Below are 19388 nucleotides of genomic sequence, written 5' to 3' on the forward strand. Positions count from 1 at the left end.
TGCCGTGAACCAAATAAATAACAACAAACACATCTGTGGACATTTCCTTTAACTAACCATCTATTTTTTTTGTAATGTGTGCTATGAACTCAGCGTTGCATGGTATTGATTTTTGTGATCCCTAAGTTGTGTGCGCTGGGGGTTTGGGGGTGGGGGGGCAGTAAGGTATGGATGGAGGTTTCAGCTGTCATTGAGAGCTATGGGATCATGTGGCTCTTTGTGTGTTTGTGTGTGTCAGTGTGCAAATTTGAGCAAGGCAACTACCAGACATCTCTCATCATCAGCCTGGGCAGGGTCAAGCATTAAGGCCATGCCTGCCTTCCTGATAGTAAATGGTGGGTTACCTGAGCTGAGTGTTAAGGTGTGTGTGTGTTTGTCAGCATCAGAGAGCAAGTGCACTCTCCCTGAGGCATTTTTCATGTCCACTGGAGCGTTTTCTCTCCCGTTGGTCAACGCGGCTGTGGTCCGGCACTGGCGGGCAGGTGCCTGGACCATACATGCACCCTATATCCAGGACGTCCTGGGTTGAGTGATGGGTGAGCGAGCTCAGTACCAGAGGACTCTCCCCCCACCCCACCCCAAACACTCACTCTCCAGTGAGGCTGATGGATGGCAGCGCGCTCCTGCTCGCCCCATGTTGTGACAAGCAGCAGATGTTCTCCAATAATGTTTATCGGCTGGGCCTTCATCTTCAGATGACACACACCTGTTTCCAGTCAAACACGCCCAGAGAGGCCATCCATCCACCGAGCTCTGGGTGGCCGCTGCACCACCGTATCAGCCTCTCCACAGCAGCACGCTGGGTGAGCAGCACCGTAAATGAGGAACTGGCATGGCAAAATATCTAATCTAAATGGCTACAAACAAGAGATGCTTACCACGCTGTTGTGCAGAGGCTTGGCTCTTCTAGTACTGATACTGCATTGATACAGTATGTTTCAGCGCCTTTGTTTTTTTTTTTTGTTGTTTTTCTTTTGCATGATTTGAGATATGAAACTATACTTTTTGAGAGTGCCAGAATTTCAAAGGACACTTTTGTTTCATTGCAAGTAAATGAATAAAGCATGGCCTTTGTGCAGAAAGACTTTACGAGCGAACACAAAATGCCCCGCTGTTGCACGCATGCTGGCTTATCAGGGAGCGAGAAAAAGAGAGGGCTGGAGGAAACTGTCGATGAAATAGCCCGTAAAAGGTAAGATCGCATCATGGGTACTTTTTCGCTGTAATTAAGCATACGCCACTCTTTGCAAGAGAGATTCTATCACTCTGCTACCATAGCTTCATGTCCCAGAGATAATTTCTGCCCCTCTGCGTTGAACCAGATCTCCCAGAAGGCCACAGTGTTTTGAACTCCAGCTGACAAAGCTGTCTGCTCAGATAAAAGAGTGAAGGGGAAATCATTTCAACACGTCCTGCACCATTTGTTTGGTTGCTGCCTGAAAAAATAAATCTTAAATGTCGGGGATGTAAAAAAGATTTGTATCAAGAAACTCTCCCACACTCTGGGGCCGCGTGGTGTAAAGAGCGTATCTTTGGTTTAGATATGTCGGCTTGTTTGACTACAAGCCTGAAGAAAGGTTGACTCTTTTTTTTTGGTCTTTCAGCAGAATTTATGTTATCACTTGCTCTAACTAGACACTCACTATATTTGAAGTTTATTTAATTAACTGGGAGAGTTTTTAAACCCAAATTTTGCAGGTAGGTGCACATTGCTACTTCCACCACTGGGGGGAGCTCAGCACAGAAAAGAACTTTGACAGAACTCTGATTCAAGTGAGTGCACATAAATGAATGGATCATGCTGTATGCTAATTAACGTCAGCATATATCATCAATTTTGTGCTGCAAACATTTTATGTTTAAGTGACTCCAGAAGTACCAAAACCAAAATATGCATGCCCAGTCCTTCAACAATGGAGCCGATAGCCTCTAATCTAATCCATGAGCAAGAGAGGAGATGATTTCAATAGCAGGCCTCAAGTGGTTCTGCCACCACGCCTATCCTGATTAGACTCGTCATATTAAAACCATGTGCACGGCTGGGCTGCTTTGTCTCGGTCTGTTCCTCGGGACTCTACTGAGTGTCCATCAATAACACTAATGGCCCGTAGCCTCCAGGGAGAAAAACGGAACAGCGTAATGAAACCACAACCTTAAACTCTGCTGCTTTCCAAGAGAGAAGAAGAACAAGTACTGAGGAATTGGTTTGGTTTACCTGCAGTTGGTTGTCCTGTACACATGGGACATAGACAGAGGACGCGCTACCGTAACTGTAAACACAACAGAAAGTTGATGAGGTGGTTTGCGGTGTCTCCCCACTCAAACACACACACAAGCACACACTCAGAAACACACTTTGGCCAGCTGTTAGCTTTAGTGTCCCTCCATACCAGCCCCTCATTCCTCCCTGAAGGATACACTCCCACACCCCTCCGTGTCTCCTTCTCTGCAATGTTTCCCTTGGTGTCTGAGTCAGCATGGGTGCCAAGTCAATCAATGTGAGAGCTGCCAGCTGTGATGGTCTCTCTCTCTCTGAGAGTGTGATGTATGTTCCAGCAAGCGGAGCAGGGCAACTGCACACCACACGGGGCTGACTGCATGGACGGGTGGAAAAGGAAAGGAAAGAAGGGTTCAGGGGTGAGGAGAGAAAGAAGGAGGGGAAGATAGGAGGGGGGGAAAAGAGGACGGTGGCTGAACAGGAGCTGTAATGAGGCCTGATGGATTCTGAGGCTGTGCCAGATGCCCCATTAGCTGAGTGGCTCTGAGCCCCACGAAGCACTGCCCACAGAGTGCCCACCAGACTACACACACACACACACTGTAGGGGCACAGCACCTTAAGGGCCTAAACCCTGCGAAACAGAAACACACACACTTACAAACACACACACTTCTCACATTTAACTAAAACAGATTGCAGTGACTAATGTACACTCTTCTGTCTCACTTCCTTAGCTGTTTAAACACACACTTACACACACATTCATCCAGGGCCTTGCCAGCCACACACGGATACACACTGAGCCCTTTATGAGAAGGTGTGGGTTAATGACGGCAGCGGCTCGTCCCAGTGTGTTGATTAAGTGTGAGTGGACACATGGGTGACACTGGCATGTTCCAATCAACACTGATCAAACCAGTGCACGCGCCAGTGCCAAACACACCCTTGTGTCACTCCGCTGCCCACGAACAATGGAACTATACACTGTGCTGTCCATTCATAATATTTTGGTGCTCTTTCCAGAGCCAGTGCCTTTGGACTTTTGTCTAGGGGAACTTTTTATGTAGGTGATGTAATTACATGGGCAATTTGAATAGCAGTGGGGGCAAGACCTCTGAGGTTCTGGTGGCTTAATGCTGCAGCAAAGTTCGTTGCCAGATGCAGTCAAGGTATAACTGTTGTTTAGCAGTTTCCTCTATTGCACCTGCAGAAGTGTGCATCATTGCCTTTCTGAACTCATGCAAATTGATTGGAATTATCTCTGAACTTGATGCATATATATTTTTAATTCTCTTAGTAAGTCTCTTAGTAACTAATTAGTAAGCCTCTTAAGACATTGCTTTTTTTTATGCGATATCTGCTATTTCAGCAGCATATATAACACCAGGGTGATGTGAAGGGGGCACACAAAAGCTGTTTTAAGAAAGGATACCAGTGACTATGTACAATGTAAAAGAAATGTTTTGTAAGTGTAAGCAGACAGAATTCAAATCCTGCTCTGAAGTTCCCCGAGAGCTCCAGAGAGCTTTATAGTGTTATTCAGGTCATTATTTTGGCTTTGAGGCCAACAACTTGACTGCTTTGGTTGACTTTCACTAACCTTATGGTGGTGGTTTTGGCAGAAGTGAGTAAAAAGCTGTAAATATTCACTTTTACATGACCTCCTCTGTGCCTCAAAACAATCAGTCACACGATGATAGTACAGAACAGGGCTTTCAAACATAATGCCTGCGGGCTAAAATCGGTTGCCCAATCCAGCGCGCTGGACAGCTTTAGAAATGTGAGGGAGTGGATAAATTTTGAATCTCTAACTGTATTTTTAAAGGGTTTTCAGCTTTTGCTGTTGATAAAGACCCCCAGCCTCATTGTCGCTCACACTACACCACAGTACAAGGAGATTTTGTCAATTAATGAAAACTTTATATTCTAAATTTATAATTACAAGACAGTCTGAGTTATGAGCTACCAGAAACTTTTCTTTTCATTTATGATTAAGTTTCACTGGTCTGCCCCACTCCAAATCAAAGTGGACTGTATGTGGCCCACAATGGAAAATTTGACATCCTTGGTGGAAGATCTTCACTCCTGATGGAGTTTTGTGACTCTTAAGCTCCAACAGGAATTAGAAGGTATGTCAGTTTTTCAGTTTCCAAATGATTCAAAGTTTCTTTTTTTTTTATTGGATCAGCAGATGCAAATGTGTTCTGGTTGCTGACAAACCTCCATTGTCAGATAAGCTTGAATGAGTCCCCAATAGTGCAGATGGCACAACCCATACTCAAGACCAATATCATGTCACTTCATTATGTTCCTAGCTTGCAAGATCACTACCGCTGACCTCATCAAAGCTGGACGACCCATACTGACCTCATCAACGTAGCGTGACCCACTATGACCTCGTCAAAGTTGGGCACCCCACAGAGCCCAGAGGGCTGACGATGGGCCTTAGAAAAACAACCCATCCATTAGGGTGCCAAGAGCACTGTAAATGTAGAGTGTCAGCGCCAGCCATCTTCACTGTCATGCCCAATTCTCCAACCCCCCACTTGAGCTACTCGCTGGACAATGGGGCCACTAAACCTCCAACCCTCCCAGCCACAATGTCCGCCCACGTTGGCTGGCAGCAAGCAGTGACGGGGGCAGGGGGGTGCCGGATGGGGAGGCCTGCTGCAGGATGGGACTCTTATTGAGTGTTTGAGCGATGAGCCAGGTCATCACATCTACCCACCTCATCCATCATGCCCCACAAACGGACACAAATAGAGAGGACACATTCCTGCCTCCGCTCCCACTACCACATTCAAGCCCTCTCCAGCCTTTTCTCTGCGTCTCCGTCACTTTGTGAGCCAAGGCCTCAAGAAAAAAATAAAGAGGACCAGAGTTCAGACTCTCCCTCGCTCTTGGAGGCCATGGGAGCGCCAGAAGAAAGCGCCAGGTGGTGTTCTGACTCTTGTCTCTTAGTATAAATTTTGACGTGGGTCAAAATGATGGGCAGCCAGAAGGACTGTATGGAGTGAGGAGGTGCGAGGGAGATGGACGGACAAAGAGCGAGTAAAATTATTTTCTGGAGTAATAAAGAGAGAAACGAAAACATGTCAATCCACATTGTAGTCCTTTATTTCTTAGTTGTTCCTCCCACAGTATTGAATTGAAATGCATAACAGTTACATTGTAGAAAGCATTAAAACAAAGTACCTCAACTTGCTGATTACTTTTTAAAGTCGATTATAAACAAAAACAACAACAAAAAACAAATAAACAAACCAAAAAAAGAAAAGAAAAATCTGGTCCCTCAAAACGGGAAAATAAATGAAATTAATCTGTTATTTATCATAAGTTTGGCACAAGGGATTAACATGAACCGAACATCACACAAGCTTGCAGACAACCGTAGAAAATGTCAGATACAGATCTTATCAGACCAATCATGCGCTTATGAAGAAATTATACCTGGCTTTTTTATTATTAATTCTTTATACTGTTTTTCTTTTTTTCTTTTCTTTTTTTCTTTTTTTTCTTTTTTTTACATTTGAATCAATAAATTGTCATAGAAAAAACCCCTAAGTAATATCTATTCATCAACTGATTTCATTAGTAGAATAAGGAGTGAATTGTATGTTTTAATACTATCCGGCCCTCAAATGTAATCTACAAACCCCATTGAACTGTGGGATTGGCCCGGCTGGGAATCTCCCCCTCGCCCGGGCTAAGAGCAGTGCTATTCAGTAAACAAACTACAGTTTGCCAAGAAATAAATACAATTCTCAAAATACAACAGCAAATAACAACAACAACACCAACAGAAACCAAAATGAAAAACAAAATCGTGATTGTCTAAAAATGAAAGACACACAAGCATGGAGTAGCTAACGACTAGCATTTGGGCTATTTAGTGGTATTGTTGGTGGACTAGGATGGATTCAAAGGCTTTGAAAAAGACTTATGTCCTCGACAGAACAACAGTTAACTTCAGCACTGGATACTTATTTCAGTAAATTAAACAAAACAAAACAAAGCAAAAAAATCATCGTGTTTTCTTCTCTTCCACTAAACAGACAATCTATTTATATCCTTTCACAGACATCGCAGGTGGGCAGGATGGAGTGCAGTGGACAACAGTTGTCAGACACTTGTGTACAGTGCTATGATTGTGCAGACACACACAGCTATGAAAGATGCAGATGGGAGACTGGCCTGATTTTATTTGAGCAATCGCTATCTTATGTTTGTACTTCAGTTCAGTTCAGTGATATTAAAGCACCGCCAGTGCTATCCTTACATGGAATGATTTTCATCTGAACCGAGGTTGCTCGCCCGACCTTTTAATGTTTTATCATCATGTATTCATGGGAAACACCTGTTGATCTCTCCGGGGGTTCAAAGGGAATTCTCGTTCTGGTTCTTATGCTTTACACACTGTGAAACATGCTAGGCTGAAACCAGCTGTCTTAGACGCCACCAGCGTTACTCTCGGTGTAAAATGTTCTCCTTGCTTTGTATGTGCCGGCCAGAAAATTCAGTCGAGTGACGACAAATCAGCATATCCACTTCCCACAACTTTCAGCTGCCTTTGCTGTGCAAAACATAGAAATTCAGAAGAATAAATACGGCTATTATTACTTTAGCATTATTATTTTCACCACATCCTGGTTGGTGTCAATGTAACAAATCAATTTTAGGGTCTCAGAGGGACATTTTTGCTCTCTATCTGCTGGAGGTTTATTTATTTATTTATTTTTTTGGGGGGGGGGCTTGGGTTGGGATGGATTTTGCATGGGCAGTGGCCGTGTTTTGGGGGTAAGGCGCCTCACTCAGCAGTCGGATGGGCTGTGGTTCCTGCTCAGCAGTCACTCTGTGGACAATCAGCAATTCCTGCAAAATAGCCCCTGCAATGGACTACCAGTGCCATAGGTGGGTCAGGGTCGGGTCGAGAGCTGAAAAGGTAGGTGCAAAGAGGTGTCATCATACATGGCTGAGGGATTGGATGGCACTGGATTCAGCGGCAGCCCGTGCCAGACTGTGCCACATGGTGGCTGGGGTGTGGGTAGCTGGGTGAAGAGTGTCCTTTTCAGCCAGGGACAGCATCATGGCATAAGCCTGAAGGAGTAAGGGGTGGATTACGATTTACTATATTATTTACATAAAAAACATTAAGTACACTGCAGATAATCGTGCATATGGATTGTCTGTATCTAAGCGCACGCGCGTGTGTGTGCATCTTTATCTACCTGAGACTTTGATTTCCTAAAGAGCGGCTGTTTGACTGCCTCAGTCAGAGATGGGGAACCAAATGAGCCGTCCTCCTCATCCCCATCCCCATCTCCGTCACTCAGTTCACTCTCGTCCAGCTTGCGCATTTCAGTAAAGCGATGGATGTGATCCAAGGCTGAGTAGCTGCTCTGCTCCTCCTCGTCTTTATACCTGAAAGTCATGTCAAACATCAGTTAAAAGCTGCCAGGATACTTTTGACTTCAAAGCATCGTATTTAAAGTGATGCATTTTGTTTTGGAGCTGCAACCTTGTGTCAAATTACCTCCTTGGAGAAGTTTTACAGCTGAGATTCAAGTCATTTGGCTCACTCAAGTCCATTTCGTCTTGTATGATGGGATCACCGAGGTCGCTTTGGAGCACCTTGCTTTCCGATTTTTCAGGGGTGTTGCTAGGCTCCTCCCCTTCTTCTTCATCCGCACCTAACTCTTCCGCTTCCTCATCTTCCAGGTCACGTGACCTATGGCTGCCCATCAGTGGCTTTTCTTCTTCAAATGGACCGCCATTTAGCCTGCAGACCAGAACATTAGTTCATGAGGCTTGTTCAAAGCAGTCGGCATTTAAGGTAGAAGAAATGAAACATCCACCCTGTTGGCTGAATTATGTTATTCATATACTCATTCTGTTTTTCAGAAAATATGCAGAGTGATTAAGGAATTCTTCCAGTGTTTGTAGATGAACTGATGTGAGGCAGAACAGGGCAGCTGGAATTGAGCAGAGCCGGAATCCCGTTTGTCATCAAGGCTTTGAGGCCCCTTTGGGCACAGCAGCACTGGGTTGATCATTGCAGCACTTAAATGGAGTGCTCTGCCTCTCTCCTTGTTTATTTTCCCTACTATCTCGTATTCATCTAATAGGCAAAATATTTAGCTGACAGCCCCATTTGGTGGGAGAGTTATGAGAGCGCTGCCAACCAGCCCATTCCTCTATCCCCGCGGAGAGGGAAAAGGCCAGCTATCCAAACTGCCTGAGTCTTAATCTGTCCCTCTGTTTCAGTGCCACAGGAAACCGCCATTTGGTAAATCATCTGGAACCACATTAAGACTGATTCACTAATTACACTCTGGGACATCTTTCGTCAGCTCCCAAATATGCCATTTCTTGCACAAAGGATTCAGAGAAGGGGACTGAAAATTGAACGGGGGAGAAGGAGATTCATAGGAAACACAACACATCAAGCACAACACCACATAATTATAGAATGCTTATAAACAGCATAGCCGCACTGGATTTAAAAGGGATACGTTTGAGAGGGGGAGAGAGGTAATTACACCGTATTCGATTTTAGCACAAAAAGGATTTGCGTCGTTTTGTCTCAGATTTCAGGAACTGATAATGTTGTACCGTCAGCAGTGTTCTTGTCAGAGTGGAGAGTTCAGGTGGTATTCAGGGCTGCAAGGAAGAACTAGCTCCAAAAGAGGGAGTGAGAACTCTGTGATTAAGAAAACAGATTCGCTAATTACGCTTTCAAACGTGGTAATTTGCTGGGGATAAAGTATCTATCAGAAGCAGTCAGCAGTGCAGCACTTTGAAAGGAAACACAAGCCGACCCTTTGACCCCACCTCCTCTACCCTCTTCCTGTAGGCAGACATGTTGGTTCCAGATGTGGTCCTCTAACTGCTGCACTACCCCTCCTGCCTCCCGTCCCTCTGACACTCTACCGCTCGGCCCTGCTCTCACAGGCCTTCTGCTCAATCACGAGCTAGTCTGCGAGATCTCTATCGGGCCTCCAGTGATCAAACCAACGTGGGGCGCGTGAAAACAAACTCAGGGACCAGAGTAGACCTCGCAACTGTTATCCGATCTGATCACAGCTACAAGAATTTGTTTGCATAAAGTCCAGATGAAGTTGCATGTATAATGATATCTTTTCCTACATGTGGTCAAGAGGCAATTGATTTAAAGAGCTTGCTCACTTTTCCAAATCTTAAATGTCATCGCAGATAAGAGTTCTTTACTCCAGACCCCCCAAAAATGATGCGATTGTTAATAACAAAGCCTGGCTAGAAGGTATGAAATTGGATGTCTAAAAATGGTGGATAACGGTCGACACATTATAGTATATATATTTTGTGTGTGTGTGTGTAAATCCCACACAGTTAATACATATTCAGTCTAATGTAGATTTACCAGTATCCTTTCAAAAGATCACCCTTCATCTGTTCTTTTAATTATTTATTTTTGAATCAGCTCGGGCCATCCAGGCCGAGAAACAACCATCTGCTTGTAGAAGTAGAAATAGGAGGAAAGACGGGCACGTATCACCACATAAAACTCCTCTCACCCTTCCTCTGAGGGGTCCGGTGATGTCTGGTTCTGGCTTGTGTTGCTAATAAAATTTCTTATTTCGTTGAAATAAGAGTCCTCTTTGTCATCCAGTATGGCGCTGCTGCTGTCCAGTTCAGACTGTGGGGACGACATTGCGGTTCCTATAGAAAGAAAATACATTCCAGTCATCATGTGTTTGAACTTGATGCCTCCAAACTGTTTTTAAGGATGAAAGTATGCCGTAAAAGACATGTTTTGTTTGTCAGTCTGTCAGTGTGACATCTGTATCTGTATCTGTATCTACATTACATCACTGAGGAAAATATGAATCGTGCTTTAGAAGGATGGGGGTTTGATCCCTGGCTGTATCCATGGGCAAGTTACTGAACCCCAAGTCGCACTTCGTATAGAAAAAGAAAGTGCTTGTATGACCGTGTGTGTGATTGGAGGACTGAGCCTTTTAATAAAAAGTGCTCAGAGTAGAGGAGCGCTAAGTGCCAGCCTATTCACCATTTAGATTTCTACTGGATTCTTCACTCTATTTGTCCTTTTTTGAGACCTTAAGACAGTTTAAAATAAATTTATGTGACATCTGAGTATACTTGGCCCCATACTTGGCTTAAGACGCTATGGTTTTATTATATAAACTGTGGAGAAAGAATTTTTCTGCAAAGTATTATTAGTCTGTAGTGTTTGTGTTTTGTGTTGAGCGGGGGGAATATATAATTTAATGCCGAAAAAAGGAAAGCTTGACAGATAATTGATTTGCATTTGATGGATTACTCATTGTGTCTGATTAAGTGGCGACCTCCTCTTAGGCCCGCTGCGGTCGGCTCCTGGCCAGGTGTCACTGCTCGTTCTGCTGATTCAGAGTCAGAGTGATGCAACCTCTCAACCCATAAGCTGTGAGCTGTGCTGCTGATGAAAGCAGCTCATTCAAAAATATTTTGTGCTGTTGTTGCAGAGGTCGATGACAGATTTATATAATTTAATTTCTCAGCCTCTGAGATTCTCTCCGATCAGGAGTATATTTTGTTTTATGCTATGCAGTGGAATGATTGATGAATCTAACGAGTCAGCAAATGCTGCTCTCATTTTCTCTGATAATACGGAAAGAAAAAAAAGAAAAAGTAGCTTGATTATTGTATCTTATTACAATATATATATATATATATATATATGTCCACGGTCTACAAAACTTGCTACACACCTGACAGATTGCCGTTCTCGTGCTTTTTGAGGTGGCGATCCAGGTTGGTCTGCTGACCGAAGCAGCGGTCGCACAGGTGGCACTTAAACGGCTTCTCCTTGTTGTGGATGTTGCGAATGTGACGCTGTAGGTTGGAGGAGATGCTGAAGGAGCGGTCACAGTACTTACACCTGCAGAAAGAAAGTAAATGCCTTTCGTTTAGCTCAGTAATTAAATGAAGAAAACATCAAAACGCACATGCCGCTGGTCATAAATACAACTGTACTGCATAATGAATCAGGAACCTGCGGTTTGTTATGTGGGGAAACATAATGGGATACATAATGTAGGACACCACACACACACACACTCATACAGACAGTCCCAGCAGTCCCACAGTCCCAGACATGATGGAGGAGCTTGTTTAAGGTGAAACAGCTCTGCCTCTTATCTCCAGCCAGCGCAATAAAATTGCATTCTTCTCTCACAAAATAAGCACGCAACAGATTTGGTTTGAGCCCTGCAAAAATTAGGAGCTCCTGCCAAGTTTCTTCATGCAAAATTATACGAGAAGATTACATCTTTTCTTCTTGTGGAATTAGCTCGCTCGATTGGCTGTCCCTCAGGAACCCTCCCCCCCGGTTATCTCCACAAAAAATTACAATAAAAGGCGGTGATCTTTAATGGCATGCCAGCATGTAGAGTGCAGGCTATCAGGCTGGGGCAGTAGAGGCTTGCATCTGTCTTTCTCTCTCCCCTGTGGTCAGCAGGCCCCTTCCGAACTTTGGGCCAAAATTCCTCTACCTTAGTAACTACAAAGCCAAGCACCGGGGCATCCAAATGTAGTAAGTCTTCAGAATTAAATTTTTGCATGGGTACTGGACCACTGTTGTATTGTAACTAGTACTTCAGATGCACCTGGAAAAATCTGCTGGGCTGATAGGAGCAGAAAGGGGAGCCTTTAAACAAAGCTTCCAAAATGGAAAAAAAAAAAAGCACTAAGAGCTAAAATTACTATTTTTAACCACGTTTTCTGGAATAAGATGGGAATAACTGTTTAGATGGGATGTAAGCCTCTATTTGGAGTGGCCAAAGTTTTTGTAGATCACTCTGTGACCACGGCTGCCGGGTGTGGACATCTGCCTGTGCTCCTCAACAACCCAAATCCCCCCAAACCTCCCCTTTCACCCAGGCGACGGACGCCATTTTTCATCAGGCAAATTGTTTAGCAGTAGTATAATTATTCCAGGCCTTTAATGGCATAAGAAAACACACATAAACTCTGTTCTAACTGTAGACAAGAAATCCCTGGGAAAACATCCACATGCTGTTAACAAATGAGTTGTGCTCGCTGTATGTGTGGCTCCGAGTACACTGTGTGAAAGTGTGTGCCCTGCTTTCACTCATATGTGTGAGGGGAGAAAAGCAGCTCTTTTTCATGGGGTGTTAATCGGCTATGGTGCAAATCTGATTTTTGACTGGACAATTATGTGCCTGCAGACATTTAAGTCTGTAGGCACTGTAGTCTGTAGTCTGTATTCAAGTAAGGATAGGTTGAGGGATACAAGTAAAAAAACATGAGGAGCCCGTAAAAAATGCTCTTACCTATACGGTTGCTCTCCTGTGTGAGTCCTCAGGTGGCGTGTCAGGTTGGCAGAGCGAGGGAATATTTTTCCACAGTATCTATAAAGGAGTACATAACATTTTGCAATTTTTAAGTGCTTCCAAAAAAAGAACAGGAATTCTTACTGCAATGTGTTCTCACTAAAACACAACCATATAAAAACAAAAAACTACCCACAAAACGCACACCAGTCTCAGACAAGATTTACAAGAAAATATTCTGAGAAAGGAAAAAGAAAGAAAAACTGCAGAGACTACTAAAAACTATTAAAAAATAATTTATGACTGACTTAAAAGTGAAAAATACAAGCCAAACTAGGGGCTTTAGTTACCTGCATGTGTAGCGCTCCTTTCCCTTGCGCAGTAGCGTGTCGGGAAGCGCCGAGGGCGGAGCTCTGAAGTCAAACATGGAGGGAACCGAGCGCAGCAGGTCACCAGGCTCTGGCTTCAAGGAGCCAAACGTTTCCAGCTTCTCTGCCATGTTCTCGATTGCAGTCATCTGAAGAGACAAGAAAAAGGAAGGACAGAGTGAGGGGCCATGTCAGCTAAGAAGAAATGAAATCTGACTTTTCATAAACAAGATTTTGAGACAACACATTCAGCGTGTTTTGGTTTCTGATTGCCAGATGCAGTAAAAATGCAAAAACTGACAATACCTAAAAAGCACAGAAATCCCACATTCTTTACATTAAGCACATAAGCCAAAGAGTTATGGATTTTTCTTAATAGAGAACCTACTTTCTATACAGATTCGCTCACATCGTTTGAGTAATGAGTCTTGTTTACAGGCAAAAAAACAGTTGAAAAGTCAAACAAGTGCCGAAGGAGAATTCTCATTATGACGCTCATGAATAATTCATACATCACAAGGTCAAATTCCTGTATGTGCATGACAAGAACACTGGAAACTGATTCATAACTTTGCCGAAAAATGAAAACCAGTACGCTTCCATTCATGGTTAGTGGCGAGCAGGTGTGCAGCTGTGAATGTTAAATTAAGCCATTGCTTGTTCTGTTCCAAACATGCATGTACAGTAGGCAGATAAACACACGCGCACACGCACATACGAGGACTGCGGCCAATCTGCTAATGAAGCTGAACCTTTACTTTCATCGGATACTCTCCGGGGAGATATCCGTGTGTGTATGTGCGCTCATGTATGTATATGAATGAGAAACTATGAGCTGCATGGTGGTCGTAGTTGATTAACTACCTTCAGTGTGTGTAAAAAACGGAAAATATATTTGTGTGAGAGAGTGAGGAATGTTCATGTAATGCATTTGTGTGTGTGTGTGTGTGTGTGTGCAAAATGTGTGTGCTTACAGGCATGTCCGTTGCATGTGATTGCACATGCTTAGTGTGTATCTGTCTGTGTGTGCGTGTTTGTGTGTGTGTGTGTGGCAGAGGAGTGATTCATGTCCACTGCCGGGCTGTAAACCATTCTGTGCACAATGCGGGCAGACAGCACATTCGTCAATATGAAAGATGTTGACATTACTGATCAAGGGCCAGACACGGGTAATAATGATATCGCTGTGCTGAGAGGGGCGGGATGGGGGAGGAGCGGGGGGCTGGAGGGGGAGTGAAGGGAGAACTAGAGGGAGGAGGAGAGGGAGGGGCAGGGGTCTCAGTAGGCCGCAGGGCCTGACAGGCCATCTCACACACACGCACACACACACACACACACCCTTACAAAGTTTTCTTTTTTTTTTTTAGCAGACACACACATTTGCATTATTTTGTCTGTATTGAATTTTCAGCCTGTTTCTCTTTCTTATTTCAATAAGGCAACAAATCAATGGTGATTCGGGTCCTCCACCAGAGCCCTGCTCCGACTTTGACATTCCATCTCCTGCTTTCACCCCCTGTCACTCTCAGGCTTCACGCCAAGATCGAGGAGACTGAGGGAAAAGAAACAGAGCACGAGAATTGGAGAAGAAGCATGATGAAGGACTAGATGATAGAGGAGGGGGGGGGGGGGGGAGGAATGGAAGAAAGAGAGACAAAGAGGGAGGAAAAAAAGCGTGCAAACAAGAAAGTAAGAAAAGGCAAAACAGAGTCCGGAGAGAGAAGGACTGATGGCTGATGGATGGCGGTGGAGTCGGGTGTTGGGAGTGGCTGATTAGGAGTGACGGCCGAGTGTAAAGTTCCTGCCGCAGCCGTCGGCGTTCCCACTGAGGGAGGATGTGGAGTGTCAGGTCTGTTTGATTATGAATATGCCAGTGCTACACGCCATGAATCAAAGGCAAAAGAGAGACCAAGTGGGAGAGAAGAGAGAAAGAGAAGGCGAGGAAGTGAGAAAAGAAGGGGGGGACGGGCTGAAAGATAGACAAGAGGGAGGTGAAATGCTTTCATATTTCTTTTGAATGTATTTCATTGGGCTCTTTTCAGAAACTGGAATGAATGCTCAGTTTGTCTGCACTGCTCAATGAGAAGCCATAACTCCTGGGAACATTAGGGCCTCTAAAGCTGTCGGCAGTATCGAACCTGTTCGATAAGACATTTTTAGAGCTGAAAGCTACTCCATCTTGGCTCCATCTACTGGGGAATTCTGATCCCACCTCCGTCTACTCATGCGGCTGCTCTCTGTTAAGACTCTTTTTATATGAAAAAATATACATGGTGGGATATATTTTCTTTGCATACTGACTACTTGCCATGAAAAAACAAAAACTGATCACAACTGTTCTTTAAATCTGTTGCTGCAATTTAAAATTTTTTTCACTAAATGCTCCAAAAGGAGATTTTCCTTGCCAAATAACTTGTGTGCAGGGACACGGCAAATGGCTCACACGTCCAGTCCAATAGACAAGTGACCATCAGTCAGCTCCATGTTACACTTCAAACACTGAAATGATTTTATGGATGTCGAGTCAGGCTCACTTGGAAATATTGCGTGCGAAATGTTCGACATTTTGATCTACCCGCATGTACATTCAACCACACACACACACACATACAGACACACACCCCTACTAAAACCCCCCTATCCCTCCCTCTGGGCAGTGTGTATGCATCTGTAAACTTGCTTGTTTCTGTAGCACCACTCTGGGACCAGCAGTTGATTGGCTATCTTCAGATGTCAGTGATGCTGTTAGGGCCCTAATTAGCGAGATGCATTCTCATTTGTTGATCTTTATCGGGAACCAGATGTTTGGAGGGAGGAACTAACCTCCCGCTCCCCCCGCCAGTGTCCCAAAGAGACTGTTACCCTCTTGGTGATGTAAAGCAGCACCACTAAAGACCACTCACCACCCCACGTTCCACTCATCCCCCCCTCCCCCCATGCCCATTTGCAAGAGGTCTGCTTCATTCTCCAAATAAGCAAACATATATTCAGGGCTGGTGCATGGAAAGGGTGTAGCTCAGTTGGAAATCCCCACTGAAACACTTTCATGTTAGAAGCAAAGATACGTCAAGATCGAAAGATGTAAACAAATCAAAAAGGCTTGGATACACATACCATAGTATGTTAAACATTATAAACACTGATATGAAATGTCTTTTTATTGTCTCTGAGCAGTCGAGTCAGTGTGTGAGTGTGACAGGCCAAAGCCATGCGAATGCTGGGTGATGTCAGTTGGAAACTGTTTCGCAGCTCGTGCATTAATTGCGGGATAGGGTTTGTTTGCTTGACGTACGGACACATGGCAAAACTGTATGTTAGAGAGGAACTTACCCAAGTTCTCTGATCTGGCAAATGAAACTGAGGGGCGGAAGAGAAGGAAAAGAGAAAGCAGTCAGAACCAGAAAGTGGTGCATGAATCAACAGCTTTTGATTGGACACATATGGGTACAGAAGGGATGATGGGCCTTGGTGCAATTAACTTTGAATGAGCAATGAGCTGCCTATCTACGGAGTTATGGCGCTGGAATTATATGAGGCTCTTATAGTTTCCAACACTTCCTGGTGTTCAATAAGCTCATTATAGAAGGCTACAAATTCAATTCCAGTATGTAATCTAAGCCAGTATTGGCTAGCAGTAAAATTTCCTGCCAGGAAATAAAAAGCTGAATCACTAAAGGTTGAAAGAACTTCCAGCCCCCTCAGCTTTGCAAGCTCTCTTTTAATATATTGCTCAAGAGTGACTCAGGTGACTGAAAACAAACCTCCTCAAAAGTACGCGGAACAGCCCATCGCCTGGTCTGGCTGAGACCTACCCTGGTCTGGTATTTGCGGGAATGATTTGTGTGTCCAGACATCATAAAGTCATAAAGATGGCCTAAGCACTCAGTTAGTGTTTCTACTGATAGGACACCTCATTAAGGCATGTGGGACGGCCATGTGGCTGCTGCAGGCTGGACCCATGCAGCAGTCTGGACAGGGGACATAAATCAGACAAATGAAACAGCCTGTAAAAACCAGACCTGAAACAGCCAGAAAAGAGAGAAAAAAAATCATGTGCCTGAGAAAGTGGTGTTTTCACTTTCCAGCAGACCGTTCTCACCCGCGGGGGAAGATTGAACAAATGAACGTCAATGCAACATGTCATCGACATGCATACACACAGACCCGCGTGCACGCATGGACACACACCCGTTAAATGGAGCCTCACGCTGGAAATACTGGCACAGAAAACCCAGGGGCAGAAACCGTTGCTTTAAGAGCATATCATTTTTTTTATATTGTAATCAAAGACATATTATAGGAAGATGTGTCACAAAGTGGCCTTTCTTTCCGAAACACATCTGTTTCGGGGAGCCAGCAGCGGGCTTAGCAGGCAGTAGCTTGGGTAAAACTAGAGTCACGTGCTAATCCTCATTAATCCAGTCTGGTCAGCCTGTGATAACCATTAAGGATAAAAGCTCTTTGTAGAAAGAATCATAATATGCACTGGTTGGTTAAATTACATGTTGCTGTCACTGCTGTGTACATAGGAGGAAGGAAGCTTGAGTTGTGCCATTGTTTGATGGCAAGACCCATGACAGCTGTGATGAAACTCGTACCCTTATAAATTATGGCAGTATAGGCATCTAAATCATCAACTTTAAACTTAAATAACTAAAAGAGTAAAAGTAGTAGGTAGGAATGTGCTGCTGAACTGGTAAGAATGCAATATTTAATCCTTTATGTTGTACCCGGTATGCATCCTTTCCCAAATTTCCCCAATTTCTATGAAAGCCACAGTTTAAACCTACCTGTGGATGGAAAAGGAAGCCCGGAGCGGGTCGCATGTACTTGTCTTTCAGAGTCTCAAACGGATCGCTCATTCTCCTCTTCTCAACCCTGCTAATAGTAGATTTCTATTAGCTCTTAGTGGTTGTCAGTGAGATTATATTCAGTTTTACAAAATAGCTGACAAACTTTGCAAATCTGTATGCACATTTGCAGCATATAGAAGTAATTACATTTTTTAAATACTGCTATTTAAGCAAATAAAGGCTTAGAGAGTTACTGGTAATAACAATACCTATAGATGGGGTCCATGAAGAAAGGGGTGGGCCTAGCATGTTGTAAGGAAGTGTCTGCTTTTGGGATCTCCACCACTCCTTTCTCCTCTTCGTAATTTGGATTCTTTTTTGTCTCCTCCTCTCTTGGATTACGCCCACGGCCCCTGGCCCCAAGGCTCAAATCTAGTGGCTGATCCTGACCCATAGATTGGGCCATTTCTGGTTTGGAAGACGCAAAGGATGCTAACTTTTCCTCCTTTCGCTTGGTGGTGAGGTCAAATGGGGACTCGGATGAAGACTTCCCTTGGGCCTTCTTGCAGTCATCTGCAGGTGATTGTGGCTCCCTCTTCAGGCCTGCAGTTCTGAGGTCCCTGTCTGGGAAGGGGTAAACCGGAGGAGAGAACGCTGGGAAGAAAGGCAGTGGAAACATAGAAGGATAGGGAAGAGACCCAACCTTCTTGTCCTGCAGGCCAGCGAGCCCTGTGGAGCCAAAATACTTCTCAGCAATTGAGGCAATGGCTTTAATAGAGTCATTCACAGCTCCTGTTACAGCTGTGTGTTCGTCCAGCGGGGACGGGATGAGGGAAGGGCCTGGAAAGTCTTTAGCAGCGCTGCTGCCCATCAGGCCGGGGCTTTGAGGGCCTCCTTCACTGGCCTTCCTCTTTGGACCTTTTCCGTTTTCTCGAGCAGCCCCCCTCTCCCTCTCACTGTCCATGTCGCTTTCGAGCTCGGAGCCTGACGTGCTCTCTAGATCACTTCCACTGGGTGTGCTGACATCATCCAGGTCGCTGCTTTCAGACTGGTCACTCTGCTTGTTCTTTTGCTTGGTATAGGATGAGCCCTGGCTGTCTGACACTGGCATTTGACTTCCAGGTGAACCGCCGTCTTTGCGGAGAGCTTTGAGAAGTTCTTGAGACTCCTGAGCACCAGGGCTTGGAGGCAGCAAAGGACTCTTGCTCAGCTCTACTCCAGGTCCAGCAACAGGTGCGTGGGATGGCTGTCTGACAGGAGAAGTTGTGGCAGGAATGAGCGGCGGCCGGTGATAAAGTCCAGAGGGGAACAGGCCAGGGAAGCTGAAAGGAAATGCTGGGGCAGCAGGGAACGTAAGTCCGCTGTGATGTCGGCTAGCCCCAAAATAATCAGCAAGTCCTGCACTGCTGTGACCCATTGCAAGAGCTGATTTGTCCAAGCCGGGGGCCCCAGGGAGTGGCATACCCTGGGCAAACAGCCCTCCTGCTGTGAAGTGGTTCTTCCCTTCACAGAAGCGCCGGTGCTTGTTGAGGGAAGAGGTGGTGCTGAACATTTGCCCACAGTCCTTACATTTGATCTGTGTGCGGCAGTCAGCGTGCATGCGTTTGTGGCGGCAAAGGTTAGAGAACTGGGTGTAGGACTTGTGGCAGACTTCACCTGTAGGGAAACAGAGACAA

The 19388-nt window shown here is 44.8% G+C and overlaps 1 protein-coding gene across 13 annotated transcripts in view; it reads right to left on the reverse strand.

The window, feature by feature from the left end:
• Positions 1 to 6967: 6967 nt before the first annotated feature.
• mecom (MDS1 and EVI1 complex locus) overlaps positions 6968 to 19388 on the reverse strand; it is a 122626-nt gene continuing 110205 nt past the window's right edge. For 5 of the 13 annotated variants that reach the window (XM_035911644.2, XM_006799877.3, XM_035911642.2 and 2 more), the window contains 10 exons: positions 17982 to 19368; positions 17710 to 17800; positions 16250 to 16276; positions 12902 to 13068; positions 12552 to 12629; positions 10968 to 11137; positions 9774 to 9918; positions 7754 to 7999; positions 7449 to 7641; positions 6968 to 7317 (listed from right to left, as the gene is read on the reverse strand). In XM_035911644.2, the coding sequence (XP_035767537.2) occupies positions 7183 to 7317; positions 7449 to 7641; positions 7754 to 7999; positions 9774 to 9918; positions 10968 to 11137; positions 12552 to 12629; positions 12902 to 13068; positions 16250 to 16276; positions 17710 to 17800; positions 17982 to 19368 (2639 nt within the window). In that variant the 3' untranslated portion in view covers positions 6968 to 7182. The remainder of the gene's footprint in view (positions 7318 to 7448; positions 7642 to 7753; positions 8000 to 9773; positions 9919 to 10967; positions 11138 to 12551; positions 12630 to 12901; positions 13069 to 16249; positions 16277 to 17709; positions 17801 to 17981; positions 19369 to 19388) is intronic. The other 8 variants (XM_035911646.2, XM_035911643.2, XM_006799876.3 and 5 more) reach the window with 3 other exon arrangements.

This window comes from Neolamprologus brichardi, chromosome 14, assembly GCF_056152115.1.
Source record: "Neolamprologus brichardi isolate AB-2024 chromosome 14, ASM5615211v1, whole genome shotgun sequence".
NCBI lineage: Eukaryota > Metazoa > Chordata > Actinopteri > Cichliformes > Cichlidae > Neolamprologus > Neolamprologus brichardi.